We start from the raw sequence: 24,650 nt of genomic DNA, 5'->3' as shown, positions 1-24,650 counted from the left end.
TCAACTCATCTATATACATGTACGTTTAACTGGAATTCGGAACTCATTTACTATTGCACTTTTGTGCAGTGATTTGACACAATGCGCCTTTTAATAAGCAATTATAGGCCTAATAATCAAGTTGGTTTACGTGCCGAGTAAGGTGTTTGAGTTCAACTTGTATAAATCAAGGTCAATAAGATCAAAAAAATCGTATGAAGGAATAAAGCCAGTAAATTAGAAAATGCTTTGAGCATGTTTTCAACAGATTAATTGACTAGGGTAAAGTACACTGATCAATATGCCTTTTGTTTGGAGCAAATCGGACATACGGGTTCCATAATACATCAATTTATATTTTCTTTGTATCCTATTGTTTTTGTCAATAATCAATATAGTTAATGAGCTAAAAGGACTGGAAAGGCTCATTAATATGTAATTTTTGCCAATATTTTGCTAAAAATCAATGCATAAATGTTCAGGGTACTTTTATTTTGCATACTTTTGCCCTGAAACTTGGTCAAAGTGTTTCTAATATGTTCTAATGTATCATATAGTGAAGCCGCCCTCTAATTAGCATATTTGCATAATTAATGAGCTAATTTGCATAAATGCTAATTAATTATGCAAATATGCAAATTAGGGGGCGGCTTCACTATATAATACATTAGAACATATTAGAAACACTTTGACCAAGTCTCAGCGCAAAATTATGCAAAATAAAAGTACCATGAACATTTATGCATGGATTTTTAGCAAAATATTGGCAAAAATAATATGTAAATGAGCTTCTCCAGTCATTTTAGCTCATTAACTTTATTGATTATAGATAAAAACAATAAGATACAAAGAAAATGTAAATTGATATATTTTGAAAACCGTATGTCCGATTGGCTCCAAACAAAAGGCATATTGATCAGTGTACTTTGCTCTACTCAATCAATATGTTTAAAACATGCTTAGAGCACTTTTATAATGCCTCCATAACCACCTTAAGTGCGAAATGCGGTATTTGTATTGTGTTATATTGTTTTGATTTGCAACTTTTGAAAATGCATCAACTTTCATGTTGGAGCTAACATGATTCTGCACACGACCTTGCCAATCAAATTGTCATAACAAGATCAGGTTTAACAATATTGCACTCTTTAATACTTCTGAAGCATTGTCCAGCGAAGCGTATCCTTCTTTCACTGATCTTCTCTGCTTTGAGAGTCTTGAAGTCTCCGTACCGTGAGCTCTGGATTCAGGTGTAAGACTTTCGAAGAAATCCCTCCTAAGTTAAACTTGTAAACATGGTAAACATCGAATGAGGGCTCAAACCGGGGCTCAAACACATGTGATGCTCCAATAGGATATAGGTTACTAGGCGAAATGGCACTAACACCCTATTACTAAAAATGGAATCGCCCATACCCGGGCCCACACCCCTGAAAACCTGCTTGCCCCGTACAACACACACACGCTGCTAAAACTTGGACGGATAAAACATAACCCGGATCACAACGCACCCTTTCTACAGGTATGTCAGATATTGTCTTTATTATCTTATTTTAATTTTGCTTTCAAAACTTTCATCCAACATTGTTTTATTCTGGGTATTATTCGCTCACTTATCATGAAAATTGGTGAGTAGGCCTAATTATAATTCACAATCTTTCCCACTCATTATCATGAATTAATATTGCTTCTGCAATAGCAAAACGTTTGGTTATTTTTTGCCAAATATTTATAAAATATCATTAGTAACAACTGTTATTCTGCCAGATTAAGTTTTCTGGTTATTTTAATCCAAACTGATGAGGTAACTCACTTGCTATATCCCGGAGGGGGTTCTCCCTGGTTGAAGGTATACGGGGATGTGCCACGGTTTTGGGGTATCTTTTCAGCAATTTTGGTATCAATGGGTGGGTTTTCGGTGGAGACCAATGCGCCCAATTGGGCGCGTTTGGGGAAAAGTGGCCCTAAAAGCGCCCAATTAGGGCAAATTTGGGTGCTTTTGGGGTGTTTTTTGTGGAAAATTGGTATACTGATGGGTGGCAAAATCAAAATCAGCAAAAAGTACGTATAGAGAAAGTCGGCATACGAAAGTCTGCGTGGCACATCCCCGTAAATTGTTTTTCGAAGACCCCCCGGATATATATATATATGGCCGAGTGGATAAGGCGCCCGACTCATAATCCATAGGTTGCGAGTTCGAGCCCCGCTCGTGCCAACGTGTTGTGTCCTTAGGCAAGGCACTTTATCCTCATTGCCTACTGGGGGGATGGAGTTGGGTTGGATTGGATGCTTGTATAGTTGTTTGTTTCAATGTTGCAATATTGGCGCTGATTAAGCTGCTGCCTGCAAATTGCATTGTGTCTGTTTTAGTTGTGTTTAATGTACAATTCTAACTATTTGACCTGCGGGTCACCATTAGAGTTTGAAATAAAACCTTATCTTATCTAGTAGCGGTGTTCCATGGGGCATAAATTAATCATGACTTTAATTCAAATTCATCTGTTGTCCTAAAAAATAAAATGAATTTGGTTGATTCCAATAAAGTGTAGGCCGCGGTGTTATTAAAGTTGGGATGTGTATTAACATTACAAATGCCAAAAAATCAGGTTTGAAACAAATTGACCAAACTCGTTTTTAAAGTTCGTTCTTAGTGAAGTCAATGCACATTGATTGATTTAGTTAACCTGGACTCTAGATCATCATTTCATATTTCAAATCTGTCATTCGGTTCACACACGATGTATACATTCCAATGTAGTTGAGGTCGTGGGTAAATATTCATTTCAGGTCAAGTTTAGTAAAGTTACCAGCGTTATGGGGAGCACACCACTTTACCTCGCCGCATACGTGATAATTTTTTGCACTGTTTTACGTTATCCCTGTATCAAATGTAATTTTCATTTCAAGTGCAAGTTTTATAGATTTAGTTTTTATTAGGGAGTGTTCAGAAATACTTTGGTAGGGGTTCGAAAATATATTTTTCATGTTTAAATTTTTAACCCCCCTCTGCGTGAACCCAAAACTTTTTGCCCCTTCTTAATGGACCTAAAGCTTTTTGACCCCCTCTTTTTATGACATCCCTACATCGGGCCCTACATATTTTCAATCCATCCACCAAGGTATTTCTGAACACTCCCTTTTACAATGTTGAAAAGCGACACCGTTATCTCTACACTGATTAACACTATAGGCCTACTAACTTTGTTGGGGACCGTTCACAAACACTTGTAAGGGGGGCCTGATGCAAAAGGGGGGCCCTGAAATTTTTTGACCCTCCTAAGGGGGGGGCCTGAAAAAAATGACCACAAATTTTCCTGGAAAAATTGAGTTTATATGCTTTTCTATGGGGTTGACCTATAATTTTCATGTCAAAAAGGGGGGCCCTGAAATTTTCGAGGTCTGTAAAGGTGGGGGGCCCGATTTTTTTTTTCATCAGCCCCCCCCCCCTTACAAGTGTTTGTGAACGGTCCTTGGCGCTTCAGAGAGGGCCTACTTTTCTTGTGAAATTGATTTCTGGCTAAGGGCCCTTTTGTATAATTTCATAGCTATTTTCGTAATTACTACTCATTCATTTAAATGCCAACCTCACGAAGAACATGGTCCCAATTGTCTCCAGTAGGCTATATATATAGGCCTACAATATATATGTACTTTTAACCGGAATTATTCGGAACTCATTATAATAATAATAATATTATGCACTTTTGTGTAGTGATTTGGTGTAATGCGCCCTTATGGCAATTATAATAATCAAGTAGGTTCACCATAAGTGCCGAGTCACATCTGTTTGACCCCCGCATGAAATCAAATTTGAACCCATCTCGCAGCTGATCTCACTCAGTGCTTTGAAAATAATGACTTATTTTGGCATTTTTGAAAATTTGACGCGGGTGGTTTTGGTTACCAAAAAGTGACTCAGAATCGACTTTCACGCGCCTTATGGCTTTAAGCACAAAAAGGCGTGGCGAATCTACAATTGACCTACCAGTCCACGCCAAATGTCAAAATATATTACGTTTAGCCAACGGAGAATTAACACTTCATTGATGACCCGTCCGATACCTATTGATGTATGTTGCGGTGCGGGTATGTTCCCCGGGGTATGTTGCTCCATCAACATACAAAACATACTTTTAAACAATATTCAAAAAAGTTAAATAGTCATTATTAAAACGGATCTTATGTTGCAAACTGAACTAGCACAATTTGACGCTTTTTATTTGGGGGGGGGGGGCGGATAGCAAAATTTTCAAATGATGGACGGCTTTTCCTCCTAGCTACATTATTATACATACACTTTAAGTACATATCATTAAATTGATAAAGTTATATTGTTATATTGCGATTTCAAAAAAATCACAATTATTATTTGATATCAGAAGGACATTCCTCGTAGGGCCTATTCAGAATGCATTTCCTTCGCGGATATGCGTCTGATATCGAGGGCTTAGAGCAAGAAATAGCTATGTCCAAAAATGGCATTCTGAGAAAAGGGAGTTTGAAAGTTTGATCACAGCTGAAAAATCAGAAAATCTAGCATAAACAATAATCTTCCAGATATCTGTTACCAGTACTGTTTCAAAGTTGATGCTAGGGTATCATACTTATTGGTCCACTGGGTGGGGCACAAAATGGCCGAAATGGACATAACCACTTCTTGCCCAAAAATTATAGTAAGACTTCTAGTGAAAAACTGGACATAAAAGGCATCGGTAATTTATTTTCAAGTTTCAAATTTTATTTTACAAACAAAACTGGGCATTTATATCAGGACCCATCAACCAGTTGCTGATGACACAATGTAACTCAACATGAAGAGAGAGTGTAGGCCTAATAATAGGCCCTAATCAAGCTGGACATGCTAAAAAAAAACACCCAAAAAACACTTTATGGACATAAACTGGATATAGCCAGTTCTGTTGCACCACCCCTAAATATAAAAAACAGCTTTTGGACATAAACACTATTGACATTGCTAGGGCGCCCTCTTTTGTTTACTTTTGGGCTTACAGTGGACTTAACTCATTTTGGCCAAAAGTGGACATAGCTACTTTTTGCTCTAAGCCCTCATATGCTCCGTTTGCACGGTATCTGTAGTGCGTTGCTATCCGATCCCTTAGGGACGCATCATTAGACTTCAAGGTGGGGGTTAGGAAGTTTTGAAGAAAAAAACTTCCCCCACTACATGAGCAAAAAAACTTTCCCCACCAGCATTAAAATCATAAAAAAGTGATTTTTGTGCTGTTTTTTAGTTGTCCATTGATATGCAATGCGTTTTGAGCATGTCACAAATAATCTGAGAAATTGATGCTTGATAATAAAACCACCTACATGACAGACCCTAGAAAAAGAAAGAACCGAGGATTTCATATACGATGTATTTTAATGTTCTCCAAACAGCTAAATTTTAGTGTTTATCATTTTAATAATCCATACGACATGCCCGGGACGACATCGACATGTCGGTGCAAATCTGAGATATCAAGGAACTAGTAACCCCGGGCTATTATACTGCGCCAATAAAGTATCCTTACACTTAAAAAAATAATCACAATTTCAAAACTGAACAATGCTGGGGTGAATTTGTTTTTGTAATAGATGCACTAACTAATCCTGCACATTATGACACCACATTGAATCCAATGTGACTTCAAGAAGTAAAGTTACAAGCAATTGAATAGACGAAGGTCCAGTTTTAAAAGTGACAAACTGGCCAATAGTAAGGCGCAAAAAGATTCCAACAAGCGCAACAAAGAGATTTCAAAGTTTCTTCAATGAAGCGTTATTTAAAGCAGGTTTTTATTTCAGTTTTTGCTTCTCTGTAGTTTTCATAACTTTCATTTTATTTGTCAGTTCTTTTGTTCCTTTTGTTTTAAATTAAAGCCAAACGCATAAATTAGCCATTCACCACTCTCAAACCAGATGTCTAGTGTGTGGAGTTTTGAATAGGCCAGTTTGTCACTTTTAAAACGGGACCTTCATCTAATCAAATGCTTGTAACTTTGCTTCTTGAAGTCACATTGGATTCAATGTGGTGTCATAATGTGCATAATTAGATAGTGCATCTATTAAAGCAACCAAATTTACCCCAATTTTGTTCAGTTTTGAAATTGTGATTATTTTTCTAACTGTAAGGATACTTTATTGGCGCAGTATATAATGGCTCACTATCGCGAATGCCTGAGTGAAGTTAGCAAACAGAGGGAGTACGGTGACTGAAAAGATCAGATGTGAAAATCTATCAATTGCACATAAATTAATACAAATAAGAGTTTTATGTTTAATATTACACATACTAAAGGAAATGTAATAGCCAGAGTATGCAAAATGATTTAGGATAGATTTAGCCCTAAAATTAAAAAGCGAAGCAACATATATTTGAAAAAGCCTATAAGTAGACTTCTCCGTAGTCCACTTGCCCATTTTGCATACTCTGGCTATTACATTTAAACATAAAACTCTTATTTTATTAATTTGTGTGCAATTGATAGATTTTCACATCTGATCTTTTCATTCACCATACTCCCTCTGTTTAACTTCACTCAGGCATTCGCGATAGTGAGCCATTTTAATTATGCAAAATATGTTGCATTCAAATTACTTTTACCTCTTTATGACCATTTTACTATTGAACACTTTATTTAATTTTGATAAACATATCCGTATAATTTTGAGTTCAACGGAATGCGTTCATCATGATTAATAATAACATAGGCCCTATTTTTACTTATCAAAATTGCATAGTCTAATTTATAAGAATTATCAAAAGTAAAATAGAGATTTCTCTGGTTTTATGAAAATCCTGACCATTTCGCAATCAATATATGCACAGATTCTATGCCTGTGATATTTTATGACTAATAAATTTGAACATCGGGGTCTCTTATTGTCAAAGAGGGTCAACAAATCAGACATTTATTGACAGCCTGTTGACACTATATCTTTTAGTTTTATTAGGCATAAAATATAAATTGTATCTAGTATATTTCATTCGTGATTGTATATATTTTTCCTTTGCATACAGGAACGTGATTGAATACAGACTTCGGCAAAGCATAGTTTATGTGAGATTGCAAACAAGCTGTACAAAATGTTGAGAGTGGTAGCTATTGCGGTGTTCTCCATTATTCTGTTTTCTAACGCGATTCATGCATTGGACTTCAAAGTTTTTGATCTTACTCACGCGCAAAGCGAGGATGCAATAGCTTGGCCGTTTTATCCTGCGTATAACTTTACCATACTTCAACGAGGGTTCAACGAAGACTTGACCGGGGGAAAGGTTTGGTAGGTAAATGATTTTTTCGAATCTTATTATTTTCCAATCATAATTTTTGACCATCAAATTTATGGCAAGATGGACAATTGTCCATTAAGTGAGGTGGACAATTGTCCATTTGGCCATAAAATCTAGAAATTTGATGATCAAAAATTATGATTGGAAAATAAGATTCGAAAATATATAATAACGTGTTGGAGCTGAGAATAATTATCATTCCCCAGATAGGCAAAAAGAGATGCCATGCAGGGGCGGATTTAGGGGGGGGGGGCGCAGCCGGCGCGCGCCCCCTCTATTTTTTGACTAGCAAATGGCGCCGGTAACTTTAAAATACAACAATTGTAAGAAATTTAAAAAAAAGGAACCAATTCGGCCATGAACAGCAAACAATGGGCCAAAACCGTTGAGTTTTCGAGGGGGTAACCCCCTTTAACACATTTTTTTCGTCGTCGACCAAAAGGCGCCCCCTTTATCAAAAATTCCTGGATCCGACCCTGGATGGGGTAATAAATGTTGGCTAATGGCAGGTTAAAGGTGGGGTAAGCAATGTTTGGCATGTCGAAAGGGATTTTTGGTACACATTCGTGGGGGTACCTTTTAAAGAAAACGCTCTAAAAAAGGCTTAGGAAAACAGCGCGGAAACGTTCTAATATGCAAAATTTTCTGCTCGCTACGTTCGCACTATTGTAGATCTTTTAGGAGTGGTGCAATAATCATGTGTACCCCGGGGTTGTGAATTAAAGTATGGAAAAGATTTTTGGCAGGCCAAAAGGTGGGAGCAAGCATTTTTGCGGATCGAAAGGGGGGCAAGCGATTTTTGACACAGGTGTTTTAGACGTTCTTTCTATACTATGCCCTTAAAAGTTGTAGGAAACGTTATGAACACGTTCAGATATGAACAATTTCATGCAATAAGACAATTTGATGTTTTAGATATGGTACCCCATAAAATGTGTAAGGGGGGTTGTTTGGCACGTCAGGGGAGCAGAGGTGTTGGGCACGTCAAAAGGGGAGAGCAAAGATTTTTTGGCACGGCCAAAGGGGGGGGGGGGTGACAAGCTATTTTGACAAACTATTTTGTGAATTTACCACCCCAGGGTACACTATACACATTGCATAGACCGTTTAGGGTGTTCCAGATCTTGTTCCAGGTTTTGCTTTTACATCACAGACTGCAATCATATATCTACACATTTTAGTAACCCTGAGAATATTTACATTACGCTGCTCCCTGCTAAACCTTGCAATCGTACCCTATCTAACATATTTTGGAAACCTTAGAATCTTAAAGTCTTCAATTAATGCACTGGTCTCCCTTGGTTCCCAGGTAAACATGATCTGCCTGGGGAATGAATGAATGAATGAATGAATGAATGAATGAATGAATGAATGAATAAATAAATAAATAAATAAATAAATAAATAAATAAATAAATAAATAAATAAATAAATAAATAAATAAATAAATAAATAAATAAATAAATAAATAAATAAATAAATAAATAAATAAATAAATAAATAAATAAATAAATAAGCATTAGGAAAAGTTGGAGGACATCTCCCATTCACCCGTGTGTGGCAAATTGACAACGTAATAATCACACACTCAACTATAGGCCAACTGCATGTATCCACTCCTTTCGAAAACCGTATCTTGCTAAACAAATGTATTTAGGCCAAAATATCACAATTAATATTGATTTGAATATGTTATCTTCATATATTCATGAAAAAAATGTACCTGGTGTAATTTCAACCAAGCATTTCACTGTTTCGTAGTGAATGTGGATGGCGGTGTCCTACCATTCATACTACAGTTCATTCATAAAAATATCAAACTCACTCGATAATATCGACCATAAGGTATATTCGAGCCAAATTTGGACACCATCCGGGTATTTTGCCTTCAGGTACCATGCAATATTCATAAATAGACCACTATATGCCCATATTTGGCAAACCATTACACAAATATTATACACAAGTGCGCTAGAAATTCGGGGTCATTTTTGACACGGAAAATAGGAAGATCCTCTGTTGATATTTACTGAGGTATAGAGAGTGTGGCCTTCAACACATAAACTTGGTATTTAGCATAATAAAGGGTTAGTTCCCGATACACTGTGGAGCAAGGAGAGTTGTTATTTCCATAGTAAATACACTATTCACGGCGAGATGTAAATTGGGTGATGATGTCACAGCTCATTAGAGTTTGTCACTCGCTCTATTGCAACTTGTTGTAATGGCATAATACGAAAATAATTGAAGATGTGAATAAGTATCGAGATTTTCATGGTATAAAGTTAAAACAAAATGGGGTCGGGTCAGAAAGCGCAGCACGTTTGGTCAGACGAGGATACCCAAACGTCTTGTTGCCTTACGGAATCGAATCTCCCGAGATCATTTTTACTAATTATTGTATAATAATTTTATTTTTATAATGGCCTTTTTTTTAGGTTGGAATGGAATTCTTTTGCAATGGCAGAGCATAGTGGTACACATATGGACGCTCCATGTCATGTCCGAGTCACCGAAGGTGGTCTCAGGGTGCACGAAATCCCGCTTGAGAAGCTTGTTGGACCAGGAGTCATAATTAATGTGAAGGTAATTAACTTGATATCGGCAATTTATGAACCAAATAAAACTGAAAGATCCGACTAGTGGGACCTGTTTGTTATTAGAAGAGAGATTGCGATTTCCAAACGTACGTGTTGAATGAATATATTCCATGTACGTTCGATGCTACGTTTGGAAATCGCAAGATTCAGAAACTGGTTGTTGTTTCATATAGAAGTCCCAACTATGCTAATTATGCTGAGAATTATGAATACAAGGACTGGTTCTGGTTCAGTCTAGGATATGAAGCACCGGTTACTGGGTGGGCACCTATATATAGGGCTATGTTATAATTATTTAGCACCACTATTATAATTATCCCTAGACAGTGGCGTAGCCAAGGTGTAGGAAGTGGGGCAGCTTCTCCCTGTGAGAAGTCTTGTGAGAAGCCCTGATATTTAATATTTGAAGCCCTTTTTGTACTTTTTAGCCCATTTTGACAATTTTCGTCAATTTGTTACCCCCTGAAAAGTTTTCTCTCCACCTTTCTGGCGAAAGCGTGTCCAGAATTAAAATCACCGACGAGCTCCCATACACACTCAGTAGATTCAGTAGGTGAGTATTTGCAGGCAAGAATCTAGGTACGAGATTAGTGTTGGGTTAGGGGTGCACCATTTGATTTCCAGGAGGGCATGGGAGTTTTTTGAAGAAAAAAAATATTCGCCCACTAGTGAGACGAAAAAACAGTTCTGCCTGACCCAAACTCCCATGCTTCCCCCGAGAATCTAATGGTGCGTTCCGTACAATAACTTACTTCAGTCGCATTTCGTATTTTAAATATATCAATGCGGGGTGAGTACTTATTTAACAATAGTTAAAGATTTTCGCATTATTTTGAAACCGTTTTGATTTATTACCATATTTACAGTCAAAGGTCGAGGAAAACATCGACTACAGAGTCACCTTAGATGATATCCAAGACTGGGAAACCAAATACAACAAAATTCCTGACGGTGCGGTCGTTTTTATGAACGCTGGATGGTCCCAGAGATATCCTAACAAGACCCTTGTATTCGGGAGCGAGGACCATGTAGATACCACTACGTTCCATTTTCCTGGTTGGCACGAGGATACTGTTGATTGGTTGTTGAAAAACCGAAATATACACGTCCTCGGTGGGGATACGCCTTCGTTTGACTACGCGCGGACGACAACGTTTCCGGTTCATCAACTGATCGGTGAAAATAATATTCCGGGTATGGAAAATGTTGCAAACTTGGACTCCATCCCAGAGAGTGGTTCAATCATATATGTTGCGGCTTTTAAGATATACGACGGGAGTGGCAGTCCATCTCGAGTTTTCGCGACGGTTAGCGGGGCCACCAATAATTGGTCGAGCAAATGCTTGATCATTTTCATGGTCATATTTTATTACTTTGGTTAAAGATATAAACTGAATAATATCGGAGGATTATTTTAAGCTATTTTACATATCCCAAGTAACGACCTATTTAAGTGTTATTCTAAAGCAAACTTAAAGGAGTATTTCGTGATCCTAGCATCCTCTTTTTATGACATGTTTAGTAGATATCCACGAAAGAAGCTTATTCCCAAAATGTCAGTTGATTCCGATTTTGCGTTTGCGAGTTATGCATGATTATGTGTATTACACTGCTCCATAGGCCACTGTTGTAATTTCGTTCTGGTATACCAGAACGAAATTCAAATTTAACGATATTTTTGCTAAATTAATTAATCTGCAAGAAATATTTGGTACATAAACATTATGTAGCCATAGGTATCCAGTGGTATAAAATCTTAATTTTTTTGTTGGAGAAAAGTGTGGGGGGGGGGGATGAGGCTGTGGATCACGAAATGCCCTTTTAAGGGCAGAGTTAAGGCGAGTTTGGGTGGTCATAGGGTAGAGCTGTTCTCGTACTTTTTTGTGAAAAATCTGGTTAACAACCGTAACAAAATCTTGTAGCTGAAATTATACTCTTCCATCCATTGAATGAGAGGGATAAACCCCGGGGGACAAACATACAAAACAGCCCCCCCCCCCTATATTTTCACGATCTGTTGTTATTCTACATGCTCAAAGAGGGCTAACAAACTACAGCAATAGACAATTGGCTATAAACTTTCATCGGATTTATCCTGTAGTGTATTTTAAAGACAATCTTTATCTTCCGTTCCTGTAATTTTGGGTTTAATAATGTTCCCTTATATATAAGCTTACCGCGTTATTATAGCATCCACATTATATAGGTTCATAATGTATAATTTTCGATCGGAGGCCGGTCAAGTGCAGATCCGTCGGAACACACTTTTCATACGGAATAAATGCTAACCTCATCGTGACATCATTCAAACAGCAAAGTTCATTTCCCATTGAAAAAGCGTTATCCGACGGATCTGCAGTCGACCATTTTGAACGCGTCTAGTTTGTCAATTTTCCAGTTGCTATCAAGTGCGGAAACTGTGCAGTACATATACGACACCTCTGGTGATTTTCGTTTTGAAATGGCTACGCACATAGATGACCAAGTAAAACTTAATACAATCAATAAGTGACATGTTTACCTAAATACTATTTTCTAAATTGTATAAATGTTTGTTACAACCCGTATTCCCGATTTTCCTACCATTATCACGTCTCTCAGGAACACTATTGACTCTCATGTTGACATTAATGACTGTCTTGTTGCAAGTCCAAGTAATTCTACTGTACTATATTAACCATATTTTGTCATATTACAGGTGCAAGTGTGATATTTTTGTTCATTTATGGTCATTTTCACGGTAAAGGGTGTAACTTTGGATTTTTAACATTTTGATCCGTAGAGCCATTCCATGTCAACTCCAGGGATGTGCACCGCAGCACCTCTTCAATTTTTTCTTTTTCTGTGTGGTGGTAGATATTGATGAGAAAGTAAAATCCCGAAAATTTGAGCTTCATACTCCATTTAGTTTTCCCGTGGCATCAATTTGAAATTTATGGGGGTTTGTGTAAAAAAATGTGTCGCAACGCGAAAGACAACGTTTGGAGGTCCAAATGTATAAAGGGAACCTTTTGCAACTTTGAAAAGTATGTATCCTGGGGTACTTATTTGTGTAGAATTCAAATCTGGCATCAGAAAACTTGTAACTCCTTTACTTTGAAAGATAAAGGGCCCTCAAAATGCAACTTCTAATAAAGCCACAGAATTCCATGATTTTTGGCCACATAAGTCATCTAGTTAGCAGCTACCTTGGGTAGCATAATCATCTTCGGGAGTTACTGCGTTCAGTTTTAGCAGGCTTAAATGTACTTAATATTGCCATTTGGAAAAACTATAAAAAACAGTAACATTTTTGTAAAACCCTGTGTTTTCATCAGTTAGTTCATGGATAATTTTTCTTATCCTGAAAGTACGGTCATATCTTCAGTAAACACTGCCGCATTAGATTTAATTGTGAACAGCCCTGTATTTTTGAGAACCGGACTTCGATATTTGTCGTTTCGGAGGCTTCATTTTCCGTTAACAATTGTTAACAAACTTGATGGGTATTCAGTATCGAAGTTACGTAATGTTACTATGTCAACGGGATCACGCGCTTGAGTTATGAACCACGATCGAAACAATCACCACACAAAGTATATGGCACTTGAAGGCATATCAAAATAGCGTGATCCGGTAACCAAGAGAATTACGTAACCACTTCGATGCTGAATAGAGTGTATGCAATAAACCCAAGCGGAACGAGAGTTGCTAAGTAACCGCTAACCGAACCATAAACACATGCATGATCAGAGAGCGAGTCTTCAATTTCCCCATAGCTTCCCACGTTGTACACACGTCAGTCGAATTTGGCGGTATTCGTTTGTTTGTCCTCCAAGTTATAGCATTGTTCACTTTGTGTTGAACATTGTAAGTGGGCCTCACTAATGACATAAAGGTTACTGTTATATCATGTCAAGAGGCCACTTTCATGAATAAGCTAAACAGCCTATGTGGAGGAATTGTATGCATGAGCAATCACACCAATGACGTAGTAATGAATACCCTCTATAGCTTTGGTTCATAATTCTTGGTTATTTCTTCACTTCTCTTTGATTCATAACAGTTGATATCTTAACTTGAAATGGGTAACAAAAATTAGCCGATTTCCAAGCTTTTAAATTTTTTATAAAATCTTGACTTCAAAGAGCCGATTTTCCGTTAACTTTTTTGAAGCCTCCGAAACAAACTGTTCAGCAAGCTTGGGCAAATATAAATAAAAGAGCTCATCCAATCTATTTATCAAAATGTAGCAAAGTAGATCCTCAAGTCACTTGTTTTTAAATCGTGGAGATATATATCACCGTTTGAAAATGGGACCCAATACAAACTTTCCGTTAACAATTGAAGCCTCCGAAACAAATGAAGCCTCCGAAACAACAATAAGGTTAATTATCATCTATGCATATCTAAATTGGTGTGTTTCATACTGATATCTGCATTGTAATTGTTACTTGATAATATGTGCAGAATGTCATAAATTTAAAAAAAATTGATATTATGGTTAATGTTTGAAAAATATACGGATACCCCAAAAAGCCTGTTTCGGAGGCTTCACATGCAAGTTAACACCATACTTAACAAATGGGTGAAAAAATTAACATGTGATAAATCTACAATATCTGCCACATAGAATCATTGATTCAATACACACAAGAAAATAACAGCTTAGATGATCCCAACAGTGTTGTTTAAAAAAAAAAAACTACTTCTGCAATGTTTAACCATTGTTAACATGAAGCCTCCGAAACAAAAAAAATGACTTGCTGTGATAATTTAATTTTTGTCACAACTGAAATTCAATACAAAGCATGGAAATTGGTAATTGTGATATTTTTAACCTTTATTTTTTCATGTCAACTTGTAGTAGTTAGCCAAATATTTTACTTTTATGATCACCTGTGTTGTTAACTGAAGCCTCCGAAACACAAATGGCTTGAATTGCCAATTCTAAAAAATAACTCCAATTTCTGTGAAACTTGGCTGGGGGGTTCCTTTCATCAAGTAGTATTTGTACATGAAGTTAGACATTCAAATTATTTTAGGAACCCAATTAAAACTTTAAAAATATGTTTAAGGTTGGGAAATTTCCATTGCAAATGACACTTGATGTTAAAAATTTTCAAAACTGCAATTAAAAACATAGCAAAACATGGTATAAAATTTAACTTATATCTGTTGACTTACTTTGGAATGGGATTTCACATGTATTCCAGCTTTCATGTCATAATTTTCTGAGCTTATGTAAAATACATTTTTTCTCATATTTTAACCAAAATGTTATGGAAATGTCAAATTTTTTATCAGAAATCAAAAGGTTTAAGCCTTGAAACATTATTTTACTGGAATTTAAGTTGCTTCTATTCATAATTTCAGTAAACAGAAACATATGTAAGTGGTTTGAAATTTTGACCCTAAAAATCAAAAGTTACACCCTTTACTGTGAAAATGACCTTATACGGTATGTTTAGAATGTTTCTTGTAACCAGTCTCTGTTATAATATAGGCCATGAATGTACGATCGGGTAAATGTAAGCCACTGTTACCTCAATGTATGTTAAAATAAAGAGAGACATGGTAAATAGTGATTTCGTGCGTTTTAAATTTTAGAATAACTGTATTACCAAACACTGAATATTGAAACCACTTTTTCAGCAATAAATCCTGTAGATTTAATGTAGCAATAAAAATTCCCTTTAAAAGGGAAGGCCAGCCTCAATGCAGAAGAGGTCTTGTAAATAGTTTGGGTCACCGTGAAAGGCATTTTTAGGATCACGCTTACATCCATGTTACATGACAGTTCACCAAACCATCAATGGTGAGAACATGCACACTGAAACAGCAAAAAACTCCTACAACTCCTGTCAACTCTTTAATTCATTACTCCAAATTGTTCTGTATTTTTGTCTTTACTGCTTTTTACCCATGCTTATTATTAAAATCAAGAAATACACTGCAGTTGTTAGTTAATTCGCTATGTTAACTCAACTTACATGCACATTTTATTTTAAAATAATTTTATATTATTTCGCAATGTATAGTTTACTATAAAGTAGATAGTGGCAAGCAGTAAGCACATGATAAAGGACTGATCATTCGCTACAATCTTCACTTTTAAACTGTATTTTTTGAATGTGTTGATTGTTAGTCCGAAACTCCTGCAAAGCTATGGACATGGCATCTAACCTACTCCATTCTGTAATAGTCTGCATTGTGTGTTTTCTCAGTCTTCAATCATTTTGTTGAATGTAATTTTATGAATCAAATAAAAAAGATAGAAATTGGCCTCACTTTAGTTATGTGTCATTTTACAGTATTTATAATTTATAAAGTAAGACAATAATTTATTTATTTTCTATAAGTGCATGTCAAAATATGGGATATATTGTTCAATATTATAGCTAGCCCTAAAAACTTTATTTTCAATCGGATTTTTCCGTTGAAAAGACAAAACTGATGTTAAAGATAGCAATAATATCATCAATAACATTTTGAGTCAATTTTATCCATAAAACGATACAGGATAGGATAGATAATTACTTTGACTTCAATGTGGTCCATATATGAAGATTTTGATTCTACAACATTATTAGATCTGATTAGATCTGTTATCAACATATCAATTATGCACTCACAGGCAACCAAACATCATGCTATGCTCAGTAGTCCACTGATATGACCTCGTGATCATTCCCCCGCTTTGACCATGTCATTTTTTTGATATGCTGATTGCTGAACAAGTTTATGTTTATATGTGTAGGCCTAACCTATGATAACTTTTTAAGTCATAATTAATTCAAACATAACTTTGGCAATACTCAATCGTTTTCGTTCGTTGAAACGGCAAAACATACTTTCTTTTCCTTGCAAATCGAATTAGCAGACATCAAAAACATTTCCACCACGAGAAAAAAAAAATTCATACCAATAGAGGAAGGCTATAATCTTAGCTAATCTTTAGTGTACACAAACCCCATCTCAGAATTAGGTACCAGCCCTATGGGCTGGCGAAAAAGGTTGAGTATTATTGAGGCGTATTGACTTTGACCTTAACCTTTAATCTTTAGTTGACCACCCAGAAGTTATTGCCTATTGCCTATATACAAAGCCAATCTTTTTATATAACTATAAGTTTCTTGTCATTTGATTGGCCAATTACTATTGATTAATTCTGCTATTTTTAGCGGTCAGCTGCATAGGACTATTGCACTCGCGCACTGACGTGGAGCTACCATAGCAACGCTGAAAGACGCGAGAGTGCATAGAGCGAGGTTTCCACCTTGACTCGCCAATTATAGGTGCGAGTGTTGCTTCTAAAATAAATATGCAATTAGATATGTTTTAATTTATTTTTTTCCCTGGTGATTTATAAAATTAAGAAGAAGAAAGGGAACTTATAATATGAGTTATATAAAATAAATATTGAATGTTTTATTCGTTCAATGGAAATAATATTTCCATTCGGTGAAATATGAACTGTTCCATTCAGCTCGGCAAAGACTCGTTGAATGGAACAGTCCATATTTCACCACATGAAAATATTCTTGCCATTGAACTCATAAACATTCAATATTTGTATAATAATAGCAAAACCAAAATTTGAAGCAAAATCCAATTCCAAGCCAAATAAGGGACCCTCTCGTAAGAGGGCGCCAACAAAAGCAAGATGTCATCCAGCACAAACATCGACTGTTGTTTGATACCCAAGAAGATCCATTATAATGAAGGACAGAGATAATAAAAAAAGACTAGTTCGCGTCTAAAATTCTGACAACTAGACAGAAAATACCGCAGTAGCGCAGGTCGGCAACCAATCACCAAATATTAGTTGCTTCAACTAACACCCAATTACTATAAATGGAATCGCCCACACCCTGATAACCTGCTTGCCCCATCAACACGCATCTGCTTACGCTGCTACCACTAGGACGGATATCAAGCATAACCCGAGATCACAACTCATCTCTTTAACAGGTATGTCAGATATTTTTATTATCTTATCATTATACATGCGCGTATTTTTTTTTTTTTTGGGGGAGGCTTTGGGGCGAGAGCCCCAAGGGGGGTTAATCAGGGGGGTGGCAAAAAAGAAGGGACGACTTGAGTGCCGTGCTGGCTGGAAAAAATGGGTAAACCTTTTCAGACTGTTGATGAAGGGGGCGGCAAGATGTATCTTTTCTGCAGCCCCCGGGGTAGGAGCGGCCACGGTACGCCACTGATATACTATAGATATTGTACCAAAGAATATACAGTTTCCATTTTGAGCTTTCCTATAGTAAGACTGTTTTACTGTATGAATTATTACTTTATTCCGAGTATTATTCGCCCACTTATCATGGAATTTGGTGGACATTTTGTAAAGAATTATAATTCGCAATCTGTCCCATTCATGAATTAATTAACGTCAAGATACATCCATTGCTTAAAATAGGACGTATTTACGAATTACCCTTAAACGTAGTCTAGTCGGAATCTGGAAAATTTCACCAACATTTGTGTGTCTGTAGAACCCTTCTATGTTTTATAAAACATGTTTTATTTTGTTTTGAAGTACCAAGGCATGTCAGGGAACTCAAATAGGACCAAAATATTTATCCTGAGTAAGCATTTAGACAACCACATTTTGAAAACATTGTTAATATGGATATAATCCAAAGCTACAATACGGTATGATGATTACTCAACTTTAGCTACCGATTTTATTTAACCGTTTCCGATGTACTAAATCTGTATTTGCTTCAATAACCAACATAACTTAACAACCAAAAATCACATTTTCATCAAATAACTTCTAGTTTGTAGCCTAGATTTTAGAGTATGATCATGGGTAATTTCAATACCCTGGCACATAGGATAACAGAGATGTGGTGATGGAGGTACAACTTTTTGCATGACCCTCGTTTATCTTATGTTGCCATTGTGTTACATATTTCAGTTTGTCCATGTGGACAACTTTATGCCCAAATCCACTTTAGTCAGTTCTAGGAACCTGCTAGGTATACCGTACCATTGTAAATGATCAATCTCTTTCCATCGACTTCTTCAGTGTTCTTTGGGAAGTCAATGCATGTGGATTTATTATAGGGAACCGGGACTCTATATAGATTATTGTTTCAATGCAATATTTCACACATGATATAAAACTTCTTCCGAGATGGATCTTGTTTATTCTGTACATTCCAATGGAGTTGAGTTCAGGTAAACATTTGATTCAGGTCAGTTTTGTTTATCGTAAAAAGTACAATTTTTCAGCGTAATGGGCGCAGACCACCAAATAGCCTCTTAACTTAACTTAACTTAACTTAACAACAACTTAACAACTTAACACGTAAAATATGTTGAAAAGCGACGCCGCTATTTCTACACTGAAACATTCATTTAACTAATTACAGTATTAGGGTGGCTCAATAATTATGTGCACCGCCGGGTAATGAATATTAAATATAGGGAAGGGGCAAAGATTTTTTTGCAAGCTAAAAGGAGGAAAGCAAGCATTTATTGGAATCAGTTAAACCTTTCTCGTTACCCAAAAGGCTAGAGCAAATATTGTACCGCCCAAAAAAGGATTGCCAAGATGCAAGTCTTACGAAATTGCACTTCCTGAAAGACGTAAAAGTTTGTCGAAAGTGGCCTACTTGGGCCAGCTTGGCGTAGACCGGGGATGGGAATAGTGCGAGCCGTTAACCCGCTCCTATTATGGGTCGTTGTCGAGTTCCTACGGGAAGATCATTTAAAACAAACAAGATTTCACTGTTCATCTGAGGTTAAAGGTCATCAAACTGAGGTCAGAGGGCATATGGGTAAACAGGGGGAAACAGTGTCACTCATAATCATACTGCTGGTCAATTGGGCTTAAACTTGGTAAAATAATAATACATTTAAATAGTGGCATAGTGCTTAGTTCCAAAACATGGAAGTAAATGGGAGTACTGCCAATGACATGACATGCTGTTTTCTCTTTAACCTTTACCGTCATAAAATAACATAAAAGTTGTCTATTAGTGGTACTTCCCTGGTAGGACTCATATCCTAATGAATCATACTGCAGTTACTGTCCGTTTTCCTATACACAATACACAGTGCTCTCACCATTGACGCGTGACCTCTACAAATGATATATGATGGAAGAATGGACACTTGCCTAGTTAACATCACTGTGTGAAAAATAACCAGCCAATATTTAATTTATTCTCCAAACTTCTAGCAAATATGTTTCTCTAACATGACCTAAAATTACAGCTAGGTTAGATGTTCAGAAATGGTCGCACTTTTGTAAAATATGAGTGAGGGCAAAGCATAGCTAGCCAACTCCCCGTGTTAATTGAATGGAGATTTGACCGAAAATATTGAGCTATATTGGTAACGGACCGCTCCGTTCTGAAGGATGCCACAAAAAAAACGGTACAAGCTACATTTAAACTATTCTAAATAGGTTCTAGAAAATATAATTTTGTAACATGTCCTAAATTTTCAGCTAATTTAGATGTTTGGAGAGGGTCGCACTTTTGTGTTTTAGGAAGGATATGTAAACGACAGATAACACCAAAAATATGAAGAAATTATTTCCAAACCGTGTTAAGTCAACAATCATTATGTTGCTCATTTTGAAGAATGCTGGTTAACAAAAAGCAGGTCTTTGTCTCATTTCGTGAACAAAGGTACACATACCATTGTTTCCTTTCGTTTCCTTTATAATCGGTTACCCAACTGAAGCTATAATACCAGCTTTATTGCGATGTCGCACATGTAAAACAGACACTTGTGCACAACCAGAGAAGATCTGATTTAATCAGTTGAGCTGCTTCAATGAGTGTTATCTTGGTTTAATAGCTTTTAATGGGGTTTAAGTCCTGCAAAGGTCGAGATGAATTCTACTGTAGACATGACTGCATCATGTGTCATTAGTGATTACATTATTTTTCCTTTGCATACAGGAACGTGATTGAATACAGACTTCGGCAAAGCATAGTTTATGAGAGATTGCAAACAAGCTGTACAAAAAGTTGAGAGTGGTAGCTATTGCGGTGTTCTCCATTATTATGTTTTCTAACACGATTCATGCATTGGACCACGAAATTATTGACCTTACTCATGCGCAAAACGAAGATGCAATACATTGGCCAACACTACCTCAGTATAACTTCACCATACTTCAGCGAGGGTTTACAGACGACTTAACCGGGGAAAAGCTTTGGTAGGTAATTGATTTTGTGTGAATAATTATCATTTACCCTGTGGGGCAAAGAGATTGGGGCAAGACATTTTGGCTTCAGCGATTTAAGAGTATAATCATGGGTAATTTCAATTGCCTGGCACGTATAGATAACAGAGATATGACGATGGAGGTAGAACTTTTTGAATGACCCTCGTATGTACCTTTTATGATTTTTGTCTCTTTGGGCTTAAGTGGAATCTAATAGGGAGTCGGTTAAATGCTTCCTTAGCTGTCAAGAGTTCGTCCTGGAGACGACTCTCGCAGTGAGTTCCGGATGGTGGTCCCCTCAAAGCGCCAGATAAGTGGAATCTAATAAAGAGTCATGCAAATGCTTTTTAGGTGTCAGGAGTTTATCCTCGAGACGACTCCAAAGAGAGTTCCCTATATTGGACTCTGGAAGGAGTGGTGGGTATAGTCAAGTGGGTAGACTCAATAGTGCAGTTATGCTGCACAGCAAAAATGATTCGACCTTTGCAGTACATCAACCTGGTTAACAGGAAATTACTCCAGCAAAATCTATCGATAAAGTCCAGTCCTTCCTCCACATTGAATGGTGGACTGCACATATCTGCAGTATCAGGGAGGTACGAACATTTGTAGATGTCCCACCTACTCAGTTTTTAGCCTACATGTAATGCATACATTATTCTTGATTGACAGCAAGTACAAAAATATCCGTCAAGTGGTTTAGCTTTAATGCCCTTCGGAAGAGAGTGGTCCACAAGTGAGTGATAGTCACTAAAAGTTGCATTCGATTTACACAGGGAATTTTGCAGGCCATGCCGTGCCCTGCCTTACTAAAACACCAAAGTGCGAATATTTCCAAACATCTATCTAAATTAGCTAAAAATTTAGGACATGTTACAAAACTATATTTTCTAGAATTTCAGAGAGTACAAAAAATATTGGCCGGTTATTTTTCACACAGTGACATTAACTAGGCAATGCCCTATACCTCTAACATACACTGTTTGTAGAGGTCACACGTCAATGGTGAGAGCACTGTGTATTGTGTATAGGAAAATGAACAGTAATTGCAGTATGCTCTTATTAGTGTCAGGTTGATTTAAATTGGGAGTCGTCTACATAAATAATGTAGACTCTTTTAAAAGATCACCTCAACACCTTTTTTCCTGTGTGTGGGCCAGAGATATTACCTAGTCTGGTTGGAATATGCATTTACTCTCCCCCAAGCAGGCGCTGTATGATCATTGCTGACCTGGTCTCTTTTTCCATTTGTTTTGATGTATAAAGAGCATACAATAATTATTCACTACGATTTACTACGAAAAAAGTGAAGATGTGCAAAAATGTTGAGATTATCAGGGTATACAGTTAAAACAAACTGGGGTTGCGGTCGGAAAGCACAGCGCGGTTGGTCAAACAAGGACAATGAAACATGTTGTCGCCTCGGAAGAAAATCTCATCATAATCATGTTTACAAATTATTGGACCAATAATTTTACTTTTATAATGCCTTTTTTTTTTCTAGGTTGGAGTACAATTCTTTTGAAATGGCAGAGCATAGTGGTACACATATGGATGCTCCGTGTCATTTTGCCCAAGGTGCTCTCAAAGTGCACGAAATCCCGCTTAAGAAACTTGCTGGACCAGGAGTCATAATTAATGTGAAGGTAACTCGATATTAGCAATTTAAAAACCAAATAATAAAAGATTTTAAAGGTAGTCTGACGAATGGGACCTGTTTGTTCAAAGTATACCTGTTCACGAAACTTGTCGCAAACTTTACGACAGTGTCCTACGCATTGGACACATCACGTGATGTACGTATTTTTAGATTAATATACAGTATGACATACGACTGTCGTAAGTTTACTACCGAGTTTCGCATACCGGCTCTGATCACCAAGAAGGATTGACCACAAAAGGCCACTAAAGGCGCCGTCCGCAAAAAAGCAGGATGATTTTACGAGTATGAATTACTTTTTAGTATTTTATCATAGTGTATGCTGGATGATCTACAGATTTTTAAAAAAAAGGTCTACTGGTCGGGCTACTTACAGGTAGGTTTTAACCAATTGGTTTATACCAATAAATACCAGCCGGAATTCCCAAAGAAAATTATGACTAAAGACTTGAATTCCGAACCATTTATTGGCAAATCAAACAATTCTTGAATTCCGAACCCCTCTGTATCATAATACTAATTAGAGATAGGCCTATTACGAGAACCGCACAACCCGAGAACCGCGAAATCTAGTCTTTTTATAATTATGTAGCACCAGTTATTCCAATTATCCCTAAATTGTTGTAAATTCAACTCCCAGAATTGTGCAAAAAAATGATATAATATGAATACAAAAGTGCCAAATTAAAGGAAAATCGGTTTTAAACAGACATAACATAACATAAATCAGAGACTTCTTTTACTGGCATTGGAATGTACCAACATGTCGTCGGGACCGAGGGAACCGGTCCATCCCCTTTTTGGCTACGCCACTGATCGTCAAAAATACCAGTTTTAAAATCAGCGACGAGCTCGAGCTCCCATACACACCTAGCAGATTCAGTGGATGAGTATTTGCAGCCACGAATCTGGGTACGAGACTAGTGTTGGGTTCCAATATTATTATTACTTGAGCCGCATTTTGCACAATAAAGACATCACTGCGGGTGAGTACGTTACGTTTCTAACAATATTATAACATTTTTCATAATTTTCTCAAAACCTTTTTGTTTTATTACCATATTTACAGTCGAAGGTTGAGAATAACAACAACTACAGAGTCGCCGTATCTGATATCCAAGACTGGGAAAACAAGTACAACAAAATTCCTGATGGTGCGGTCGTTTTTATGAACGCTGGATGGTCAAGAAATATCCCAACAAGACACTTGTATTCGGGAGTGAGGACCATAAAGATACCACTACGTTCAATTATCCTGGATGGCACGAGGATACTGTTGATTGGTTGTTGAAAAACCGCAATATACACGTCATTGGTGGGGATACGCCTTCGTTTGACTACGGGCAGACGACAACGTTTCCGGTTCATCAACTGCTCGGTGAATATAATATTCCGGGTATGGAAAATGTTGCCAACTTGGACTCCATCCCAGAGAGTGGTTCAATCATATATGTTGCGGCTTTTAAGATATACGACGGGAGTGGCAGTCCATCTCGAGTTTTCGCGACGGTTAGCGGGGCCACCAATAATTGGTCGAGCAAATGCTTGATCATTTTGATGGGCATATTTTATTGCCTCTACTGATATCAACTAAACTTTTCAAAAATAAGGACCCGAGCTATAACCAGAGGCTATTTCAAAATCCCATTCAAAAGTTATCTTAAGGCGTGTTTGGAGGGGGTCATGGTGTAGAGCTGTTCTAGCCCATTTTTGTGAAAAATCTGGTGAACTACCGTAACAAAATATGAACCCTGTTGTAGCTGAAATAGTTTATGCTCTTCCATATATATTACATCGTTTGATAATACCTATGCTATGATAATTGAATAAGGGGGACAAACATACGAAACTTACAACCGTTTGACCAAGCCATAACGTTATATTTTCGCGACCTGGTATTATTAAATATGCCCAAAGAGATCTGAGAAACTGGAGC

General features: G+C 36.9%; 2 protein-coding genes across 2 annotated transcripts; both read left to right on the top strand.

Annotated features, from left to right (window-relative positions):
• The first annotated feature begins 1,391 nt into the window (after positions 1 to 1,391).
• LOC140153651 (isatin hydrolase-like) lies at positions 1,392 to 12,771 on the top strand. The gene is made up of 4 exons (XM_072176451.1): positions 1,392 to 1,501; positions 7,004 to 7,263; positions 9,711 to 9,858; positions 10,739 to 12,771. The coding sequence occupies exons 2-4, from the start codon at positions 7,070 to 7,072 to the stop codon at positions 11,252 to 11,254; spliced, it is 858 nt and encodes a 285-aa protein (XP_072032552.1). The 5' UTR covers positions 1,392 to 1,501; positions 7,004 to 7,069; the 3' UTR covers positions 11,255 to 12,771.
• An 8,119-nt stretch (positions 12,772 to 20,890) lies between these two features.
• LOC140152368 (isatin hydrolase-like) lies at positions 20,891 to 24,376 on the top strand. Its single transcript, XM_072174672.1, is given in 4 exon segments — positions 20,891 to 21,045; positions 22,559 to 22,700; positions 23,784 to 23,963; positions 23,966 to 24,376. Coding segments are annotated over 4 exon segments (810 nt in total). The 3' UTR covers positions 24,299 to 24,376.
• The last annotated feature ends 274 nt before the right edge of the window (positions 24,377 to 24,650 follow it).

The sequence above is a fragment of the Amphiura filiformis genome, chromosome 5, assembly GCF_039555335.1.
Source record: "Amphiura filiformis chromosome 5, Afil_fr2py, whole genome shotgun sequence".
Classification (NCBI taxonomy): domain Eukaryota; kingdom Metazoa; phylum Echinodermata; class Ophiuroidea; order Amphilepidida; family Amphiuridae; genus Amphiura; species Amphiura filiformis.
This window is presented reverse-complemented; position numbering and strand designations above follow the sequence as displayed.